General features: G+C 35.1%; 8 protein-coding genes and 3 non-coding genes across 11 annotated transcripts; 4 read left to right on the plus strand and 7 right to left on the minus strand.

The window, feature by feature from the left end:
* Nucleotides 1-327: 327 nt before the first annotated feature.
* Nucleotides 328-922, minus strand: PHYBLDRAFT_175154 (hypothetical protein; the record flags this gene model as incomplete). The annotated part of the gene is made up of 2 exons (XM_018437427.1): nt 328-384; nt 548-922. 2 exons carry the CDS (start codon nt 920-922, stop codon nt 328-330), a joined length of 432 nt encoding a protein of 143 aa, XP_018284649.1.
* A 556-nt stretch (nt 923-1,478) lies between these two features.
* PHYBLDRAFT_175155 (hypothetical protein) lies at nt 1,479-4,475 on the minus strand (the record flags this gene model as incomplete). Its single annotated transcript, XM_018437428.1, has 3 exons — nt 1,479-2,396; nt 3,293-3,319; nt 3,363-4,475. The coding sequence occupies 3 exons, from the start codon at nt 4,473-4,475 to the stop codon at nt 1,479-1,481; spliced, it is 2,058 nt and encodes a 685-aa protein (XP_018284650.1).
* Nucleotides 4,476-5,434: 959 nt separating this feature from the next.
* On the minus strand, nt 5,435-6,340 carry PHYBLDRAFT_175156 (hypothetical protein; the record flags this gene model as incomplete). Its single annotated transcript, XM_018437429.1, has 1 exon — nt 5,435-6,340. One exon carries the CDS (start codon nt 6,338-6,340, stop codon nt 5,435-5,437), a length of 906 nt encoding a protein of 301 aa, XP_018284651.1.
* Nucleotides 6,341-6,576: 236 nt separating this feature from the next.
* PHYBLDRAFT_t274 lies at nt 6,577-6,649 on the plus strand. Its single transcript has one exon. It is a non-coding gene; the product is annotated as a tRNA-Ala (tRNA).
* Nucleotides 6,650-7,365: 716 nt separating this feature from the next.
* PHYBLDRAFT_189298 (hypothetical protein) lies at nt 7,366-8,669 on the minus strand (the record flags this gene model as incomplete). The annotated part of the gene is made up of 7 exons (XM_018439640.1): nt 7,366-7,828; nt 7,978-8,050; nt 8,112-8,152; nt 8,257-8,324; nt 8,398-8,446; nt 8,514-8,561; nt 8,661-8,669. The coding sequence occupies 7 exons, from the start codon at nt 8,667-8,669 to the stop codon at nt 7,766-7,768; spliced, it is 351 nt and encodes a 116-aa protein (XP_018284652.1). The 3' UTR covers nt 7,366-7,765.
* A 440-nt stretch (nt 8,670-9,109) lies between these two features.
* On the plus strand, nt 9,110-10,640 carry PHYBLDRAFT_175158 (hypothetical protein; the record flags this gene model as incomplete). The annotated part of the gene is made up of 6 exons (XM_018437430.1): nt 9,110-9,144; nt 9,357-9,369; nt 9,419-9,766; nt 9,823-10,128; nt 10,219-10,368; nt 10,479-10,640. 6 exons carry the CDS (start codon nt 9,110-9,112, stop codon nt 10,638-10,640), a joined length of 1,014 nt encoding a protein of 337 aa, XP_018284653.1.
* Nucleotides 10,641-12,107: 1,467 nt separating this feature from the next.
* Nucleotides 12,108-12,638, minus strand: PHYBLDRAFT_102272 (hypothetical protein; the record flags this gene model as incomplete). The annotated part of the gene is made up of 1 exon (XM_018427699.1): nt 12,108-12,638. A coding segment is annotated over one exon (531 nt), but the record flags the coding sequence as incomplete, so codon positions are not given.
* A 2,159-nt stretch (nt 12,639-14,797) lies between these two features.
* PHYBLDRAFT_152420 (hypothetical protein) lies at nt 14,798-18,869 on the plus strand (the record flags this gene model as incomplete). The annotated part of the gene is made up of 5 exons (XM_018432908.1): nt 14,798-14,860; nt 14,917-15,213; nt 15,547-15,768; nt 18,596-18,688; nt 18,783-18,869. The coding sequence occupies 5 exons, from the start codon at nt 14,798-14,800 to the stop codon at nt 18,867-18,869; spliced, it is 762 nt and encodes a 253-aa protein (XP_018284655.1).
* On the plus strand, nt 18,632-18,713 carry PHYBLDRAFT_t275. Its single transcript has one exon. It is a non-coding gene; the product is annotated as a tRNA-Ser (tRNA).
* A 123-nt stretch (nt 18,870-18,992) lies between the features above and the next one.
* PHYBLDRAFT_175161 (hypothetical protein) lies at nt 18,993-20,480 on the minus strand (the record flags this gene model as incomplete). Its single annotated transcript, XM_018437431.1, has 4 exons — nt 18,993-19,191; nt 19,356-19,444; nt 19,777-19,778; nt 20,465-20,480. 4 exons carry the CDS (start codon nt 20,478-20,480, stop codon nt 18,993-18,995), a joined length of 306 nt encoding a protein of 101 aa, XP_018284656.1.
* On the minus strand, nt 19,722-19,793 carry PHYBLDRAFT_t276. The gene has a single exon. It is a non-coding gene; the product is annotated as a tRNA-Asp (tRNA).
* Nucleotides 20,481-21,320: the final 840 nt, after the last annotated feature.

Genomic DNA, 21,320 nt, shown 5'->3' on the forward strand with positions numbered 1-21,320 from the left:
ACACATCTAACTTCTCTTCTATTATGTTAAATAGTATCTGTGCTAAAGATAACTACTGAATATGAGGGTTTACAAACATTATATATAAAGCACTGCTTGATTTGAGTCATATGAAGGATACCAGTGAAGACGGCCCGAGGCATATAATATTATTCCAATACTATCAACCTAGAATCATTCTATTTTTTCTAATAAATACAAAAATAAACTATAATTCAAACTAATAATAATTAAATATCAAGTAATTGGGGGAGCAGATAATATATGACCTCATAATAAAGAGTGTTAATGATTGGCTTATAAGCAATAAAATGTCCATGGTTCTAACTATTCACCCAGGGATAGTTCAACAATACACATGCGACGTAGTCCCTGATTATTAACCTTTAACATGGAAACAGATTGTATTACAGCAAAAAAACAAAGTTTAAAATAAAGTTATCTTAGTACTCTATTATATACAAAGATATAAAATTACTATTGACCCCAACTTCACTAGTGCTATCGAACTTTACACTTGTAGATAGCAGGTCTGTGCACATGTAACCAAATCAGCTTTGGTACCAGTGGAAATAGGCAAAACCCCACTGTAAAATGCGGAATATTCACAATAGTATGCCTGAATTTCCCGGTGTGTATTTATTGTTATTTTTCCAGTGTTGGGTGTGGTTGGTGCAGATGATGTTGATGCATTTGTTGTAATTTGGCAATTGCCCTGAGATGCTAATTGAGATCTGAGATCAGCAATTAGCTTTTCCGCATTAACTAATTGAGCAGTTAATCTAGCAATAGTCGCGGCAAGAGATTCGAGTTCATTGATATGTTGTTGCAGTGACATGAATTGGGCCTGCATGTTCCCCAGAAATGAGGCGAGATTGGGTGACATTCCCTGCATGATAGAGGATGGCAGCAATGTTGACATTTGAGATTGAAAAAATGAAAAGTTGTCGGAATCGGCTGAAATTTTTTCTGCTGATAGATAAGGCAACAGTAGTAATGGATGCAATGTTTTTGACAATGGATGTATCGTTTTGAACAAGATGTAGGACGGATTGATGAAGCTTTTGTATGGATGCAACCAATTTTTTGTTATGTCTTGTGTAATGATAGCTTACGTGAAAGAGAGATTGGGGATGTAGCTCAGGTTCAAGATTATATTTTATTAAAGGAGATAATGCTGGCGATCTATAGATTATATAGCCTCCAAAGTACAAAAAGAAGATATAAAAAAGTCCTAAGGGATCACAAAAGACAAAAAAAAAAGAGGGGAAAGAGAAGATCAAATCATACTAGCTTCAATGGCTGAATCTGCTCTCCACTTTGCAGCTGTGAAAATAGTTGTAACAGTGAAAGGGAGGAGACAGAATTGCAGAACAAAGAACTTTTCAGACAGCAAAGGACAAAAGAGAAAGAAGAGAGATAAGGGAGTAAAGAACAATGAAAAGTGGAGAGCTATGAAAGAAAAGAAAAAGTCTAAATTATGTCCAAAGAGCACCATGTTTAGTCTCATGTGAATAGTTGCCATCAGGATTACATATAACATCTATGTGCCAGAAAATAGTCATCAGTGGTATCCAGTATGCAGGTCGCAGTTCATGAGATGACAAAGGCAAGGATGTGATGGCAAAATCAATTCTGTGTATCTGATCTTGGTCAGGTTGAGGCAACTGTTCAAATAGTGCCATAGGAACAAGTGGGCAATCCAACAAATGGTGGCGTGAGGTGTGATCTGATCCACAAGGACATTCCTTTGGTTTGCCTGGTAACCACCCCATTCTCCAACGAATCAAACAGCCACGTTCCACACATGAGGCTGGCAAAAACAAGATTGGATCAACTCCAAGAACTGGGCGGCATGCTTGAATGAGAACTTGCGTATTGGACTGGAGAAAGATTGCAAATCCAGCTTCTCTAATGCTTTCAAAATGATTTTTTACAGCACTAGGGCTTCGAAGTTTGAGTGTTGGAGGGAGATTGGACAGAAGATGGGTTTTTCCCAAGGAGACAAGTGAAGAATAGACGGTATGATGATGGTGCAAAAGAGACAGAAGGCACTGGGCTGGCAAAAAGCGTGATCTTATACAGAACTTGGCCATAAGAGCATCGGCACGAAACTTCATACTTGGCAGATTGCAGATGTGCTTTAACACAATTGTAGAGGACGTGACATGCCCCCCAACGATCATGCGAAGACACTTATCTTGAATGGACTCCAGCACTTTGATATCTTGTTTCAGTAGAGTGGAGATCGCCAAACCATATTCAAATTTTGGGTGGACAAAGGTCTTATACAATCGTGAACTGAGCAGCAGAGAAAAACCAGAACGACAAGCACCAACAGAGTTTAGGGTTGCCATTGTAGCAAGTGTACCAGAACGTCTATGAGTGGCAATGGACTTGGAAGAAATACCCTTATTGGCAAAAGGAACACCCAGATAAATAAACAGGTCAGTGGCAGGGAGAACTTGACCATATAAAAGAAGAGAAACTGGCGAGCTTGCACGTGTTTTGGGATATATAACTTCACATTTGGTGGGGCTCCATCGATATCCAAGAGTAAAAGAGTGGTCTGCAGCAAGGTCTAGCATGGCCTGAACGTCTGAAAGAGAACCAAAAATAGCTACATCGTTGGCAAAGAGCAGAGAATTGATGGGTGTTGAGAAATGAATATGTCCAAAGCCATCTACACCTGAAGGAGCAAGAAGAGCATTATATGCATCCAATGAGGTAGGAGAGGGTGATGGAACATGGGTTGTAGTTTGTGAGTGAGCAACTGTGCGGAGCAATGGGGGCAGGGAGTTGATATATATTGAATACAGATGTGGACTGAGGACAGAACCTTGGAGAACCCCAGTGGCAGGTGAGAATGAGTGTGAAGAAAAGTTACCCAAAAGGACACAAATAGAGACATTGTCAAACATGTTAACCAAGAGACCCAAAAGTGCCGGTGGAGTGCAACGTTTTTGTAAAGCATGGCAGATGATTCGTCAATCCACTGTATCATAGGCAGCCTTGATATCCAGAAATGCAACAACAGGGTAGTGCTTATGACGGTGATAATAGGCTTTCATCAGATCATGGAGACAGAGAGCTTGATCCAAAGCACCACGGCGAGGACGAAAACCACCTTGAGCCACATCCAAAGGAGGAGAGTACTTGTGCAACTGGGGGGCTATACACATCTCAAAAAGCTTACGCAGTACAGAGGTCAAGGAGATTGGTCGGTAGTTTGCCGGGTCAGTTGGACTACCCTTCTTGAAGATTGGGAAGATCTGGGCTTGGCGCCACAAACTTGGAACATATGACCATTGCCAGCAAACTGTAAATAATAAAGTAAGAATGGGTGAGACATGTGTTTTTACAGGTTTTAGCATTTCAGCTCTGATATGGTCTGGTCCTGGTGCCTTGCGGTTAGGCATAAATTGCATGAATTCCTCTACAATTGGTGAGGTAAAGGGAGAGTCATCAGAGGCAAAAGGCACACTGTTACAAGTGGTCATTGGTGCTGGTGGTCGGGTTGCTGGAAGTATATGTCCACTATATACTGTTGCCAAATAGTCACACATTGTTGCTGCTGCTACGGCTGGTCCATCATCGTGCTGGAAAGTATGTTGTGGCTGTCTACAGCGTTTTAACTGCTTTATCTTTGATGTTGCTTTGCTGAAGTCACGTTCCATAGACTGACAAAAGACATGCCAAGACTGACGTTTTGCTTGCTGAACCTGAGATTGGAATTCGGCCTGTGCATGCTTGTGTTTAGTCCACCAAACAACTTTGTCAATACCTATTGCTAGGCGCCATTTTTTGTAACATTGGTTACGACGATCTGCTGCTGTTTGCAAAGCTACATTCCAGAAGGATTTCCAATGATTTGGGCGAGAGGGTCGATGTCCAATTGAGCTATTTAATGAGTCATAAATGAGTGAATTGAACTCATCAGTGATAGCATCAATGTTAGGTCTAGTGAGTGGTGGATTCTGTACAATGTCTTGCAAGGTGGAAAGGAGGGAGGTTGAGTTTTGATTGAAGGTATGAGCATAAAGAGCATGGACATCAGGTTCATTGAGGCGTAAGAGGTTCCATGTCTTGCGTAATGGTGGTAGCATATTGGTAGAGTGCTGTAGATCATAGGTAAAGGAAAGTGATAAAAGGTGATGATCTGATCCAAGAGACAAGTCAGTAGCAATATGAAGAGAAGGATTGATGAGTGGCATATTAGTTATAAAGAGGTCAATAATACTGCTGATTTCATAGTTGTTGCAGAAAGAAATATATGTTGGTATGCAAGGTGCAAGATCTGCATTTACAACTGATAGAGATCTCTCTTCTATCCAAGAACATAGTGCCAGTCCATGAGAATTTGATGCATAGTCACCAGTAACAGAGCCAAGTCTTGCATTGAAGTCACCACAAAGAATGGTATCATGTGTTAAAGGAATAGAAGAGAGTACATGTAGGACATCATAGGTGGGCATTGTTGTGAATGAGTATTGATTACTGCTGAATCTGAGAGTAAGACTGAAGGATAAAATAATATCCTCAGCTATTCCAGTCAAACGGATCTCCCTTTATGATATTATCTAATACACAGATCATCATACACATAATTGATTATTTTTTATTATCACCATGACATGGGATATACAAATACATATACATTATATATATGGCATCATTATATTTCATCTACATATTTCTTTTATTATACAAATACTTAATTGAGAGACTACAACTACAACTATCTAATATTATGAAACATTACCCGAGTATCTGGGTCGGAATACTAAAATATTACCAATAGCATAAATGCTCTTCTTTACCAAAACTCTTGGACTGATCTGACTGGAGAAGTATCATATCAATTGGTCTTTCCGGATCTTTCTAGAAGAACAATACTCCTGGAATATGACTCATCGTGATAAAGATTACTTAAGCACACACTGAATTACAAATTAGAAAAACATATAAATATCAGTAGATAGTTCCGTGTAGAAAGACAATCGAATTTTATCATTCTTTACTTTTCTTTTGAAATAAACAACCTACACAAGTTCTCACGAATTCTTTCGTCTATATTATATTTTGCTTTATTTTCTCCCCACAACAGGCATATTTGGTGGAAGATATAAGCATACAATTCTGAGTGAGCCAATTTTGACAGCCAGAGCATATTTGGAGGGCATAGGTATTTGAGTGATGGCATAAGGACAGTGAGGTGATATGAGAACAGAAACACCCATAGAGCCCCTATAGGTGCCAGCTACAGGAGACCCATACAAGTGAATTTGTGACCATGATGTGGGAAGATGTGAGGGAGAGAGAAGCCATGTTTCTGTAATGAAGAGCATATGTAAGGACTGACAGTGTTGAAGGGTATCTTGAATGGCTCTGGGTTGCAGACCATTGGCATTCCATAATCCGATATTGAGATTACTCATTCAGACATAGTGACTGATGAGCTGCGCTGACGTTTGAACAAAGACCCGCCAGTAGCATTGGTAAGAGTAGTACGTGTTGGTATTTCATCTTCACTGATCCACCCTTCCTCACAAAAGAAGTGACCAACTGGGATAGCAACGTGTGGGCGCAAGAACTGTAGGGCTTGGAGATATCTATCATGGTGAAGCATGGCAGCAGTGTTGGCAAGTTCATGAGTGGACAGAGATGCATACTTGGGATCAGCAACATTATCAGGATCAAGTGGATCAAATGCGTCCAAAATCTCAACAGAAGCAGTTGTCAGTTTGGCCTTAAATGTATCAGCATACTGGACATGAACAAGGATGCCAATGACACCTCTGGCTGGGAAGTTAATGTCCAAAAGTTGAGAAGAATCCACACCAAGAGTGCGGAGAGAGGAACGGACTTCTTTGTGCTTAAGGCGTCTTGATCTTGGAATATAAACATATTCATAACCTGAAGGACCAGAGGGAAGAGCAAACATACGAACAGAAGCTGCAATACGGCGAGCAGAGGGAACAGTAGACATTTTTGGGGCAGTTACAGGAAGAGAAACACTGGCTTTAGTAGCCCAAGTGGAGGCTTCCAGACCTGGTTCTTTGTTTTTGTCAGGAGCACCTACTGCGCCGGCTGGGTTCGAAAGTGAAATTTCTGAAAAGTTTTTTTCAGGTGCACTCTGAGATCCTAATTGCTTCTGCAGATTAGCAATTGTTGTTCTAGCATGATCTAATTCAGTAGTTAGTCTTGCATTCTCTGCTGCAAGTCGCTCCAACTGGTCGGTTCTGTTTTGCACATTCATGATTTGTGCCTGCAATGTTGTCAGGAATGAGGTAAGCTCGGTTGGCAATCCCTGCATGTTGCCGATTTGCAAATTGGCCATTGGGATTGAGAATGCAGATGGCGTGATGTTGTCTGATTGAGCTGAAATTTTTTTTGCTGACAGCTGGGATACCAAGGACAAGGACTGCACTACTTTTGGCTATGGGAGGTACGTTTTTCGTGATGGATGGATCGTTTTGCGTAAAGATGTTGATGGATGGATACACTTTATATGTGTATTCGTCAAAAATAAAATTTTGGAACCAGGCAAATAAAATGCTTAAGTGAAAGAGCAGTGGGGATGTAGCTCAAATGGTAGAGCGCTCGCTTAGCATGCGAGAGGCACTGGGATCGACGCCCAGCTTCTCCAAATTTCACTTATCTTTATACTGTAGAAAAAATTTATAAGTAATTTTTTGATACTCATAACTTTCTGCCCAAAACTTGTAAATTGAAAATGTCAGAGTTGACATCGGTGAACAAAATCGGTAGTTATAAGCAACCAGTAAGAGTTGACTTTTTAGGATAAAAGATCTTGACTTTGCCAATTGGTCTTTCATATATGTTTTAGATGTTTAAGATGGTGAATATACTTGTAGTAGATATTACTGGACAACAGGCATCTAAGACATATTAACGTAGCTATTCTTTTAGCTAGAAATCAAGTATCAATTTGTATAAATAGTCAAGAAATATATTTAATAAAAAGTATCTTTATTCTTATCTAAACTATTCATAAACTTGACAATCTCTGGTGGTATTGATTCTGCGACTTAGTTACAAGTGCCAGAAAAGAAATACTAGATTGAGACTTGATAAAAAGGTCCAACATGCACTTACTATGTTGACGTTTCTGATCTGGGTTTGATTTTCCTTTTACTATAACAAAGTCAAAAGGTCAAACCCACTGGGGATCAAAGAGTATACATAAAATCAAAGAGAGAATAAAAGATACTTTTTATTGGTATGAATTTAATTGTCTTATACACTGGAAAAATAAAAAAAAGGTAGTTTAAAAATGGGGTATACTGTAGTGTAATTTCCATATTTAAATTAGTTGATTTTTTTCCACTTATGCTGAAGGTGACCTTCACAGATAGTGGAATGACTAGAGTCAACTAGCAGAATTGTGGGTGGGGGTGCTGCAGGTAAGGTTTGTTAGCACTTTAGATATACTTATCTGACTTGATATATAAAAAGAAAGTTTTTTAAAACTGCATATCTATTTTGATATTCTTTATATGGAACCATAAAGGTCAGGCACCGACATATTATGAAGATTAAAAGTAGCGTAAAGGTGACCTTTAAGCTAGTTTATTGTTAAGAAGTTTGGTCATCAGCAGCAAAAAAAGGCGTCTTTAAAATTATGGACCAGTAATATGTTCTTTATTTATTTGGTTTCCCATTCTTATTAGGCTGGTAATGGTTTACGCTTTTATTTTTATTGGAAAGAATAGAATGTTTCTAGGTTTCAGATCTAATAATACTATTCTATATCTCTAGCTACTTCTTGCTCGGTTGGTTTGTTATATTTGAGATGAAAAATTTTCTATAAAAAAGAAATACCTAAAAAAAAATGAGCTGCTCAATACGTTTTTTTTGGGGTACGAGCAGTACTCTTTGAGAATAGATAAATCGTTAGTGATGGGTGTGCGTGTGTGTTGGATATTTCAATTCTTATAAACCATTAATACTTACATTGGAATTATCCAGTACAAAGACCAAACAATAAAATATTACAAGTAAAGCTACGGAATTTTGATTCCTTTGACTATGAAAATGATTGGAAAAAATTAATTTTTGTGAATTGGGCGATATAATTATTAACTTACATACCCAAATCAAACGGATTTATTTGTAGATATAGATAATACTTATCAAAAGTCGATATAGTATCTGGTAGTTTTTTTATTAATAAACAGTATAAGTAATATAATGATACATATAAGGATAGTAAAAGAACAAAAAAAGTCTTACCATGTCAATGACAGCAGCATGAGATAGAAGCTTTTGATCCATAGCATGTTTTGGAGAGGATTGTTCATCTATAGTAAAAATTGGATTCAGTTTGATTAATATTAAAGAGAAATATAATAAATAAATAGATAAAAATATTACCGTGTTGGTGGTCGTGTTTAGCTGTAGAAAATATTTTGGGTGATATGTCCTATAAAAAAGAAAGGAAAAAATCAGGATACTTTTATGAGATGATGGTATGAAGTATATTTACTAACCTTAACTAATCCGGATGGCCATTGTGAAGAGGATGCATCAGAAGGAAACTATACGCGAGTGACTATGGTAGCAGAAACACTTGTTATTACTCAGCTATATTTGAAGAAATTACTAATAAAGAAAAATAAAGAAAAAAAGCACCTTACCAGGAACATTTGCAAGTATAAGAGTAAAAGAGAAAGAAAGAAGTAAAAAGAAAAGAGAGGGCGAGTGTCTATGGCAACTGAAACAACTAATTCTTTTTAGTTATATAAAAAAAAGTACTTTAAAAAAGCAGATTAAAAAAAAAGACTAATAAAAAAATAAAAAAATGGGTGGAGACAGTGACGAAGAGTGTGTCTATGGCAACAGAATAAATAAATTCTTTTATTTTCTATAAAGAAGACTTTTTAGAAAGAACATGTCTTACACAAATAGTTCGCAAATATAATAGAAGTTGCAGAGATAGAGAAACAAAGAAAAGACCAATAGCATATATAAAGAGCAAAAAAAAAGAGAAACAGGAACAACAACAAAAAAAGAAAAAAAAGAAAAAAGAAAAGTGCATTTGAAACAAAAGACTAGACTGGTTTGATCAATTGGGTTCTAAAGCAGTATGAAAGCCGATTTGCATCTCAGTGATTACAAGAAGTATTAATAGAGACTTATATATCAAAGATATGCTGAATATCTATATAAACCATACATTTTATACAATTTGTTTACTCTTTCTCCTGCTTTCTTGCTACTTATTGCACTCATACTCAAACACACACACATCAACCCATTTTATTTCAAATAATTTAAGTATGTAAATTTGATATAATTTATTTTTAATTCAATTCAATTCAATTGTATAATAGCATCAATAACAATGTAATCTAAAATTAACAGTTACATTTTTACCTTTTATTATATTCTGTAGACAATGACTATTCAAAGACGTCAACTTGCTCTTCGTCCCGTTGAGATTACAAATGAACAATTGATGAAAATTCTTTCTACTTTGAAAACTAATATGACAGCCATGGGAACCAACATGGCAGCTGACATGTTGATTGTACAAGAACAAATCGGCACTGTTGAAGATACATTGCTAAACATGAATAGCAGAATTGGTGTTCTTGCCACCAGCAGCACTGAGACAATCACTGCTATTGACAGTTTAAGCAGGGCCCCCCTCATTTCTCCTACCAATACAATGGCTAATGTTTCTCAGTCTGCCTTCAATGCCCCGTCTGAGTTTAGCAAGAAGGCCTCTAATAATGTTTATGTGAGTATCAACGTGTGCAAAATTTTATCAATGTATTTTCTCATATATTCTATCAGGCCCATATTCGTAATCTCATGTGGGATCCCAAGCTGAAAACAAGAAATCAAGCTGATATCCTGGCAAATGAGAGTAAGCCCAGATGGAATACAAATGTTTTCTTTTACAAGTCGCCAAACAAGGAGTTGGTGGTGCGACTTCTTGAAAACTTGAAGCGCAAGTTTACCCATGAGGGATTTAGAGAGGCAGACTTGAGAACAAGACTGCACAAAAACTTCACCAGCCGGGTTTCAAAAGCAAGAAAAACTGAAGAGGAAATAAAAGCAACAAACACTCGTTCGAGAAGGGCAGGACGTGCCAGAGATGTAAGTGTAATCTCTAAATAAATAATTTCAAAATAATATAGTTTAGTCTTGAGAATTTTAAAAATACTAATACAAAAAAACTACTATTAGAATCATACTCGCCGTTTACTTGCATACACAGACAATAAAGAAGTAATTGATCTACAAATGAAGAGATATTGTGACTTCACAATGCAAATGGCAGCAATGTTTGATGGAGAATCTGCAGATGAAGACTTCGAGAATCGCACGAAGAGCATTGTCAAGATTGTTTGGCCAGGATAGAGAAGTGATGAGATATATTATTTTATATTAATAATTATGTCTTATTATAAAAAATATAAAGTGAAGTATTAACAAAATCATTTTAGTTCAATACTCTCATTAAACTCGTTGAGGAGTATGTTATTGAAGCAATGGGGTCAAGTGCTTCTCAAATGAAGGAGAGGGTTTTCACCAGTGTGTCTAATACAGCAGTCCCAGATGACATAACCCCCAAATTTTCTCAGTGGGCCCTTAGAGACGGGTATTAAATAAACAAAAATTGCCTCTCTCTTTTTATCTATATATTACTTTTCACATACAAAATACTATCAATATATATATCAGAAATACGCGCTCTGTTTTTTTTGTTAAAGAAAAAGAAATGTAAAAGTTCACTTTATTTATTATTTAAGCATATAGCTTCTTTGGCAATGGAATTACCAGCATTTTTCTAACATTTCTACTTGTTGCAATAGTAGCTGTAGCAACCTCTAATAAGATGCGATGTACAGGTATAATGCTATGGTAGCTATCAGGAGAGAACATGGGCAAACAAAATTCAACACCGTCATCCTCACGCAACCTATCAGAGGAAGTACAAAACCACTTGATAAATGCGAATACATGTTAATGATCATGAACCATGCGAGTCAGATGGAGATTGTGCGTGGGTGGAAGTTGGAAGGAGTGTGTAAAAAGATACTGAATTTGTCCAGCAAATCCAAGTATAATGTTTCCATTACTACCAACAAACTTTGCCTGAACAAGTGATCCATGACTGATTGTGCTGTTGTTTGTTCCTCGATAGTGTTGACCAAGAATGTCAATTGACTTCAATTTGATGATTTGATTGTCAAGTGCTGGGCGATTATAGGACGTGTCCTGATAGCTGGCAAGGTCTGGGAGGTTGTAAGCGACTTGGTAATATTCAAGTAAATGGAGATAGTCAGAATCATCCATTACTGATGGCTTTTTGTATTTTAGAGGAAATGTAGAAGGAGGAAGAGGCTCGTTACCCTTGAGTGGATTATAAGAATCAGTGTAGCCTTGAACAAATGCTTGCAATCTGAATGGGTGACTGGAGAGAGTGGTGACTGTGGTGGCAGGTATGGAGGTTGTAACAAGTTTAGACAGGGTGTGAATGAAGGGGATCTGGCTAGAACTTTTAAGAACAGCATTGACATAATCACCCTTATACGCATTCTGAACAAAATTTTTCATGTAGGTTGCCTCAAAACCGTCTTTTCCATTTGTCTTGAAATTCTTTAAAATACCATTGTATTGCTCAAACCCAAAGAGCCAATAACCATAACTAGTCCAAAATCACGAATGCATTCGTGAAGATGGAGGTGTAGGTGCATATTGCAGGTGAGAATAGTAGCAGTATAGTCTACGTTGCATGCATTACAAAACGTTTCTAACAGACTGTGGGCAGTGGTTATCTCATCAAACATAATGCTGAGCTTTATGTAGTATTGGCATGCATTAACAAAATACATTCAGTTCTTAAATTGTATTGGGGGGAGAATACCATGCAACAAGACAGGAGAATAAACTAGCACCCATGATTTCCACTCGTCCGCTTTCATGTAGCTGAAGCCCTTTCCAATTTTGGTTGTCAGTGTGGTGTAATCTCTGGGCAGTATTATTGTCTCTGCAATTTTCTTCATCAAAGCAAACTCTTCAGGTTTAATTGTCTTCTCATCTATCCACCAATCCATTAATCTATTAGGCGTCCCCAGAAAAAGATTATGTATGGGATCAATGATTGTTCCACGTACTAGATCAAAGTATCCAAGGCGTTGCAGCTGCAAACATTGAGCACCATTTTCGATTTCCAGCTGATGCCTTTCTGAGAGTGTACTTGCATCCTTCCACTCCTCAGCATGCAACCTGCTCTCTGCACCACTGCAGATATTCCAACGAGAATAATCAAATCCACGGAAATCAACCTGGTTGCTGCTTCCTAACCCAGTAAACTGCCAACTGCACCTGTAGCAAGCACATGTGCTGTTATGCGCTGTGAATCCACTTGTCTTTCTGGCAACTGGGATATCACATGCAACCATTAGTAGCGCAGCATGAACACAGACACCATTTGGGAATTCGTGTGTAGGAATTCGCATGCCAACGTACAGCTGCTTCAGATCATCAATCAATGGCTCCAAGTAACCATTGATCTCATCGGTTTTTAGCTCCTTTGGACCAGGCATAAGACCAACAAGGATAATGTTCTCTGGCTTGAATCTTTTATCATGGGGCAAGTTGTTGATGGCCAGATAGATAGCACCAGAGGAGTGAGTAACGCCATCAAATGGTTGGAACCAGTCAATGTTAAGTGCTAACATTAGTGAGCATGCGTCTGACACAAATGATATATCATTATTGCCCTTCAACTCCTTCTACATCACACCATCATAGACATCGCACAGAGTAGCTACCAGCTTCAACTCCTTATTCCATTGAAAAATCTTGGTTTCAAAACTAGGGTGATGGAAGAAAACTCTCAATGTATTTTTAATGGATTGGTAGACATATTCACACTTTGCAACCAAGGCACAGGAAGATATAGACTTTGTCAAATTACAGTTGCATGCAGGCCTGGCACCAAGTTTTGAGGAAACACATTGAGAAGGAGCAGATACAATATCCTGATATACTGTATGACAGTCTTGGCACATCACAAATTTCTTGATGCCTTTTGTAATAGCAGAAAATCCTGTCATTTTTTGTAAACTGGCAAGACTGGTTGGTAATTGAAAATCTTGGTCATAGATTCTCAGCAGGTTGTTGATAAACTCAATCAAGACAGCAGCACCCTTATCAACAACATGACGTGAAGCAAACAGTACCGTAAAGATGGCTATGAATTGATGGACTTCATTTTTGGACATATCAGGAGCAGCAAAAGGGTCTGTGAAAAATTAAAAAAAAAGTTAACACTTGATTTTTCTTTTACTCTCTTTTTCTTTTAGTTTTCTTTATGTATCTCACACTGACCTTCACTGTTGATGTCTTCAATCTTGATCTCATTGACTTCATCTTCAACATTGTCATCGAAATTATTGTTGTCTCTGTCATTGTCAAAGATTGAGGCAGCATCCAAAAAAGATTAGTTGGTCTGACCGTCCATTGCTTCCACAGAATCGGAATGAGAGGTCAGGATTACTACAAATATGGAATATAATAGTTAATTAGTTTTTTTTTCTGCTTTCAAATAAAAAAATTCTTACCCTCAGTATCTACATCCATGTTTCTCATTGCGGCTGTGTTTCATTAAAAGTTTAAAAATAAACAACATAAATAAAAAAAAATTAAAATGATTATTACGCAGCAAACAAAAAACCAACACTGAATATATTATACTATTCTCAAATATTCTGGTACCTTCAACTCTAGCTCTCTTATTACAACGAGTCTCAGTACGCTTTGCAGCATAAGAAGATTTCTGATGACTGTTGTGACATTTAATGCAGTGACAGTCTAAGGTGTGGATTTGGGTAGAGGGAAACATATTGTGTATAGCTTGAATTATAAAATAAAAAAGGAAACAAGTACTACAAATACTTTATTTGATGTGATTTTATAGCAAGCCAAAAAAATATAAATTTTTTATTGTCTATCTAAACCAATAGAATACGTCGAAAATACACCCCCAACTTAAATAAAAAAAACGGCTGAGCTGAAAAAAACCCCTGACATTTCCACTATCTTTCTTGTTACTTAAAGCTATAGTATTTTTTTATTTTTCCAGTAGCTCCTTTGCGACCTTTGGAAGACTTCAAAACCGGCAATCCTGTAAGTATATAACAGTTTAATTAGATTTTTTCTTGTACTAAATAATTGCTTATAATAGATAAAAAAATATATACCAACCAAGCATCTTTAGTGAGCTGTCAACCATCTCCAGATCTTCCTTCTTTGCACTGGATGAACTTCATTTAGTTGCAAGAGGAATTGGAAAGCACATTTACGACTTGATCACTGTGTCCCTTACCAAGGAGACAAAAAAATTTTATATCCGTCCAGATGATACTCTCTTCACTACAGAATACCCATTTATCATACCAAGAACTAGTCTTGTGACAATTGCCAACTGCATCACAAGTTCAAGACCATATATACTAGTATCATTCCAAGGCAGTTTTGATAATGTTTTTTCCAAGATTGATGGTACTCATGCAGTTGATTGGCTTGACTTTATTTTGTATCTTGTTCCCACTCTTGTTGTTCCATTCTTGTCAAATAGGGCTGTGAAAACTGCAGTGCTGTCACTTGTCAAAGGTTGTGCACTGGCATTGCAATAGACGTTGACTTCAGAGTTGCTGGATGAGATGGATGTGTAAGTCATAATGCCTCTAACACTATATCACTATATACAAAACTAATCTTAACTTTTTTTAAAATAATAATAATAATAACAACAATGAACATTTTAAACACTGGCACCACTATCTATCGCAACAAATTCAGAACAAGACTATATCTCGTAGTGTCTTCAGACCAGTGCAGCACTATCTTGTACATATATCATTTATTATCAAGCAACTAGGTCCACTTCGATGCTACTCCACTCAATCAATGGAGAGAGTAATTGGTGTCTTTTCCAAGCTGATCAAGTCTAAATGCAAGGGCGGCCGTAATGCCAGTTTTCTTGTGGAGCAATTTATATTGCATAACTATGTTAACACGACCATCAGTATCCAAGACAAAATTGATCTTATTCAGCCCAAGTCGTATGGTAGAGAAAGTTATATGAATCTCCCTAATGATTCTAGTGGTGCGCAGTTGTGGGAGCCATTTCATCGATTTGCTCATTTGAACAATGATTTGGTGGAAGGTGTAAGCAACCCTAGTGTGAAGGATGCCTTAACTAGATACTATCAATGAACTTTGAGTTTGATGATTTCCAACATTGGTGATTTTACGATTGTTGTTTCTGGTTGTTTATGGATGAATTCGACCATGTATTCATCTTGCATGTATTGACAAAGAAGAAATGAAAGAAGCTGCAGTAATCATTACGTGATGTTTATCTGTCCTTACAGAAAGTAAGTATATCATTTTTCAATATAAAATCAAAAGTTACTTACCTTATATTTATTTCTTTACTTTAGCAATGGTAACATAATTGTTTACAGCTGGCTTATTGGTGCGGTGATATTCTTTTTCTAGCTTGAGGTTTTACTTGGCTCTCTTTGTTTCCTTGATTTTGTTGAAGTAATGAAGGAATATGATGCGACTGCCCACGACTCATCTGTACCAATCGTCAAACAGCAGTCACAAAACAGCTCAACAGGTTGCCAAACACAATCTACATATGCAGTAATAAGTGTCAATGATATTCATCATCAAGTTGGTCTTATACAATACCCACCAAATGCAAATCAGTTCTATGTAATTGCATCTTATTATGTTTTCAACTATAATATGTGCATTACAATGGGCAATCTTTCTATTTTACAACTTTTTTTTATTTTTTATATGCTCTATATACCCTATATTTTTTATTTTTTCTATGTCTCCCATGTATTCTATATTATCATTTTTATTTTCTATATACCTTATGTTTTTTTTCATTCTCTACATGTTCTACATGTCGTTATGCAATTTAAATTAAAATAAAATTGTTAAGTGAAGAAGAAGAGAAATATATTTTTTTAAAAAAAAGTCTTGGTTTGAAAAAAAATAATGACAGTTATGTTTCTATCCCATTTACAAATTTCATAAAAAATTAATCTGAATAAAACTTGACATCTTTAATATTAAATAAAACATATATTTCAATACTTGACGTAGCTATTACAGCTTACAAACACTTTCTAGTCTATTCAAGACATCATATAGCAACAAAAAAAACAGATTTCATGCTATTTTTTTAAAAGATTGCTAATGACATTATCATCTTACTAAAAACTGCAGAGAAATTACTGGCTTTCAACCACAAAAATGATAGTTATGTGCCTATTTCAGACACAGTTGCCACTCCTATAGCCATAGTGAGACAACACTCCAAAGAACAAGAACACTGTATATAAATAAAAAATACTGATAATAATAGACAAAATAAAATAAGATAAAGAATAGAATGATACTTTTATAAATTGAAAAAGATGTTCTTTTTATAAACAAAAATGTTTTATTATAATAATTTTTGAGAGAAAGGAAAGAAAGTCAAGTGAAAAATTTTCCCTACATGTAACTAGTGTTTATAGTAGAAGTAGAATTGATAAATATGATAAAAATATAAAGAGGATAAATAAAAGTATAGTCAAAATATAATAATTAAATAAAGGTAAAATAAAAATATAGTGAGATAGAATAGAAGTTGTTATGAATGAGTATTGATTACTGCTGAATCTGAGAGTAAGACTGAAGGATAAAATAATATCCTCAGCTATTCCAGTCAAACGGATCTCCCTTTATAATATTATCTAATACACAGATCATCATACACATAATTAATTATTTATTATTATCACCATGACATGGGATATACAAATACATATACATTATATATATGGCATCATTATATTTCATCTACATATTTCTTTTATTATACAAATACTTAATTGAGAGACTACAACTATAACTATTTAATATTATGAAACATTATCCGAGTATCTGGGTCGGAATACTAAAATATGACCAATAGCATAAATGCTCTTCTTTACCAAAACTCTTGGACTGCTCTGACTGGAGAAGTATCATATCAATTGGTCTTTCCGGATCTTTGCAGAAGAACAATACTCCTGGAAGATGACTCATTGTGATAAAGATTACTTAAGCACACATTGAATTACAAATTAGAAAAACATATAAATATCAGTAGATAGTTCTGTGTAGAAAGAGAATCGAATTTTATCATTTTTTACTTTTCGTTTGAAATAAACAACCTACATAAGTTCTCACAAATTCTTTCGTCTATATTATATTTTGCTTTATTTTCTCCCCACAACAGAAGTAAAATAATAATATAATAACAATGTAATGAAGTAAAGTAAAAAATATAGTAATAGTATAATAATGAAATCTAATAAAAATATAGTAAAAATATTATAAATAAATATCAGTGATAAAGTAGTGTATAAATTTAAGTGAAAGAATTATAACTTTTAGTGGGTCACAAGCGTTTCTGAGGTGATGATGTAGATAGGTATTTTAATTATTTAAAGGGTGGAATATAATTGAGGGTTTGAATATAAAAAATATCAGAAACAAGATTTCCTAAGAACCTGGGGGACCACTCCTGTCCTTTGAGACACATCACTTGGTCCACTCACTATCAACGTCAATGCACACAAGTCTGGTATCATCTGTTATGGCTAACCATAGAACAAAACTACTGAAGCAATCCACCATCTGGTGCCTTCTACCAGAAACTGGTTTACATTGCACTTTATAATTTTGCAGGTACAGAAAACTGATATGTGTGGTGTTTGTATTTGTGATAAATGTTGACAAATGATGTTATCACGGTTTTTGAGCTTTGAATAGGTTCGTAGATATGAAATAACCTCTTTTTTCCACAGGAGAGAAAAAAGACAAACTCAAAAGAGAATGTAGAATTAAAGATAATAAAATCAATAAGAGAAAAATAAGAGAAAAACAGTACTTTTGTTCAATCTTGATAGACTTGACTCAATATACTCGGATAATCAAACAAGTAAAATATCAACAGCATTAAATATTAAGAGAACTTGTTGTCAGAAAATAAGACAAAGCAAAATCAATGTTTATTAAATGCAAGTATTGTGATATTTATAGTTTTGCAATTGACTTATTGAATAATTAAATAAATAAAATTATAAATATATATATATATATAATAAAAATTGTATAATTGACAATTTATTAAATGTGATTTGTTCCATACTATCATTAAGTACAAATAAAATAAAATAATTAGTAAGTCATAATCATGAAGATAATTATGCTTGTAAGAATATATAATAAAAGTAATATTAATTCCAAGTTAATTTGTTCAGTTAAATATAGTGAGAAAATAGAATACGATATGTAGTTACCTGAAGTTATTGTTGACAGAATGATGTCTTTTTATTGTACTTACTGGTGTTTTGCTCTACGAATAGAAAAATTGCTTTCTATTCAGCCTCAGCCGCCGTCGGAAAATCAAAAAAAATAATAGAATATAATTTTCTAGAATTACAAAGAATTTTGCAACGTCACTGCACCGCCAGACAACTGAAATTGTTTGCTTTAGATTGTTTCAACAACAATCCATATCAAATTATCAAACGTCGATTTGTCCGAGTGGTTAAGGAGTGTGACTAGAAATCACATGGGTTCTGCCCGCGTAGGTTCAAATCCTGCAGTCGACGAAGCTTTTGAGATTTTAACATTTTTACACTTTGTTGTATGTCATCCCCGAATTCTTGTCAACCAATCAGGATGCCGATTACACAGAATTCTCTTTTGAGAATGATGACCGAAGTGATTTCCTTTTGCTCACAAAAGAATTAGAAACCACAGCTTAACAAAAATAGAATAGAAACCGAAACAGACATTTATAATGACTGGGTAGGTTTAGAAAAGATATAAAAGAGGGCATTATTTCATTCAATAAAAGTTATCTATCTTTCTAACCTCTTTTTATTTTTTTATCTTAGTTCACGATTCCCAGTGGGTTTGACTAATTTTGGCTGTATTATAGCATTGGAAGAACAACCCAGATCAAAAACAATACTTGTCTCACTGTTAGACATTATTTTGATAAATCCATAAAATCTGAAGATAATTAACTGCAGTACTTTTTTATGTGCAGTAATATCTTCCTGAGCATTAACCACAGTATAATGGCTATTTCTTTCATTAAATATAAATAATAATTACTGCAGATAATGTGCAGTATTAGTTTAGAAAACTATATAAAACAATTCAATTCATATCAATAAAAAGTATCTTTTATGCTATCTTTGATTTTACGTATATTCCTTGATCCCCAGTGGATTGGACCTTTTGACTTTATTATAGTAAAAGAAAGACCAATCCAATGTCGTTCCTGATCTAGACTATCTTCTAATTCACTGTAAACATAGCCAAATTGGTCAAGCTTTAACAACACAGGAGTAAGCAAATAAGAGAGAGAATAGAAAACGATTTTTATTATTTTGATTTGGGTTATCTTATATACTTTTTGAAATAATTATTTATCTTTAACTACACTCAAGTAGTATCTAGTAATATTACAAATTATTATAAGTTGATTACAAATTTCTAACATTACAAACTGATGAATAATCATTCTAATTCCTGCTTCTTTTGTAAGAACAAGTCACTAGACCTTGTATCACCAAAATTAAGCACGACAAAATGTAGACTTCCAAAAACTCTCCGACCGGGAATTGAACCCGGGTCTCCCGCGTGACAGGCGGGGATACTTACCACTATACTATCGAAGATTGACGGTTTTATCAAGTGTGTTGTAAGTTATGTTCACGTTTGTCATGTCGTGGTGTCCGGTACTGGAAGGTCAGTCTGCTCGGTTGGTTTGTCCGGCAGTTTGTTGTGACGTGTCGTCCCGGTTATGAGAGGTTGACGTCAACGGTTTGTTGATGTGGTGCTGTGCCCTCGGTGATAAGAGGAGAATTTTTCCGCACACAGGAATAATCTCATTTCCATTCTCTGTTCTTTCTACACACAATATTTTTTCTTTTCCCTTGTTAACATATTTGTCTATATTGTACTCATTCGAAATCATGGTCCCTCATGCTAGTAACATTCCTCTTCTACAATGCAAATAATTCATCTTGCCGACATCTCCACACAACATCAGTACCTTTATTATTATATTTTTTACCATATTTTTATTCATATATTTTATCATTGCTGTATTGATTATTCATCATTCTATTTTTATTATCTTTATTTTTCTGAACTTCTATTATCAACTTAAAATCTTGTCGACTATAAAAAGAGAATCAAACTCAACTCAATAAATCATTCATTCAGTTTTAGTATCTTTTTCTTGTTTTCTTCTCTTTGTAGTATATACCATCTTGTGATATAACATATCAGCTCCTTGGTTTTAGGAAGATTGTTTGTTGGTTTTGGTCTCCTTGTTGGTTATTACCTTTCTGTTTTGTCATTCTCTTTTCATATACCTTTTTCTCTCTCTCGATTTTAACAATGATTCTATTGGTTGTTCTCTCTTTTTTTACCTGTCAACTATTGCTGCTTACCACCTTTTGCTGTATCCATCTTCTGTTTTATTCTATTATCATTATATTTTATTTGTCAAGTGATCTCTTACAATCTATAACAAACCTAACATATCACGCGTCATAATTGATACAAGTGTTGGAAATTTTTTTAGCATTGACCAAAAATATATATTTGTTTGATGTGACATCAACTTATGGACAGACTATTAAGTTATGGACAGTGCAAAGTTGTGACTCCATCTCTAGACACAACAAAATCCAATTTCTTGGATTTATTTTTCTCTCTCCCTCTTTTTCCTTTTATCTTGCTATTGATATTTAAATTCCCACTAGACTTTAAATGTTTTTTCCTTTTTTTCTATTTTTTCTTAATTTTTATTTTCTTTTTAGCTTGCTTCCCTTTGTATTGCTCTTTTTTCTTTATACTTCTTGATATTACTTTTTTAGTATGCTTCCCGAGAGTTCAAATTATTTAGTAGTTTAATTATTTTTATTTTTGATTATTTTTGATTATTTCCTTTTGTAATTATGTCTAAAGACCTGTACACTCTTCTAAATAATCATCATTTAGCATAAGATGTATCTAGATTGTCACTTTGTATGCAGTTGTCAATTAGTATATAAGAGAGACATTATTATCTCAATAAAATTCATTCAGTTTTCCTCTATATTTCTTTTGAACATTATCACTGAGCTTGAGCTATTGTTCTGTGGGAAATACTAAGTTGCACACTGTTAGGATCTATATGTACTGTCTCACCATTG

Source organism: Phycomyces blakesleeanus (assembly GCF_001638985.1).
Source record: "Phycomyces blakesleeanus NRRL 1555(-) unplaced genomic scaffold PHYBLscaffold_35, whole genome shotgun sequence".
Lineage (NCBI taxonomy): Eukaryota > Fungi > Mucoromycota > Mucoromycetes > Mucorales > Phycomycetaceae > Phycomyces > Phycomyces blakesleeanus.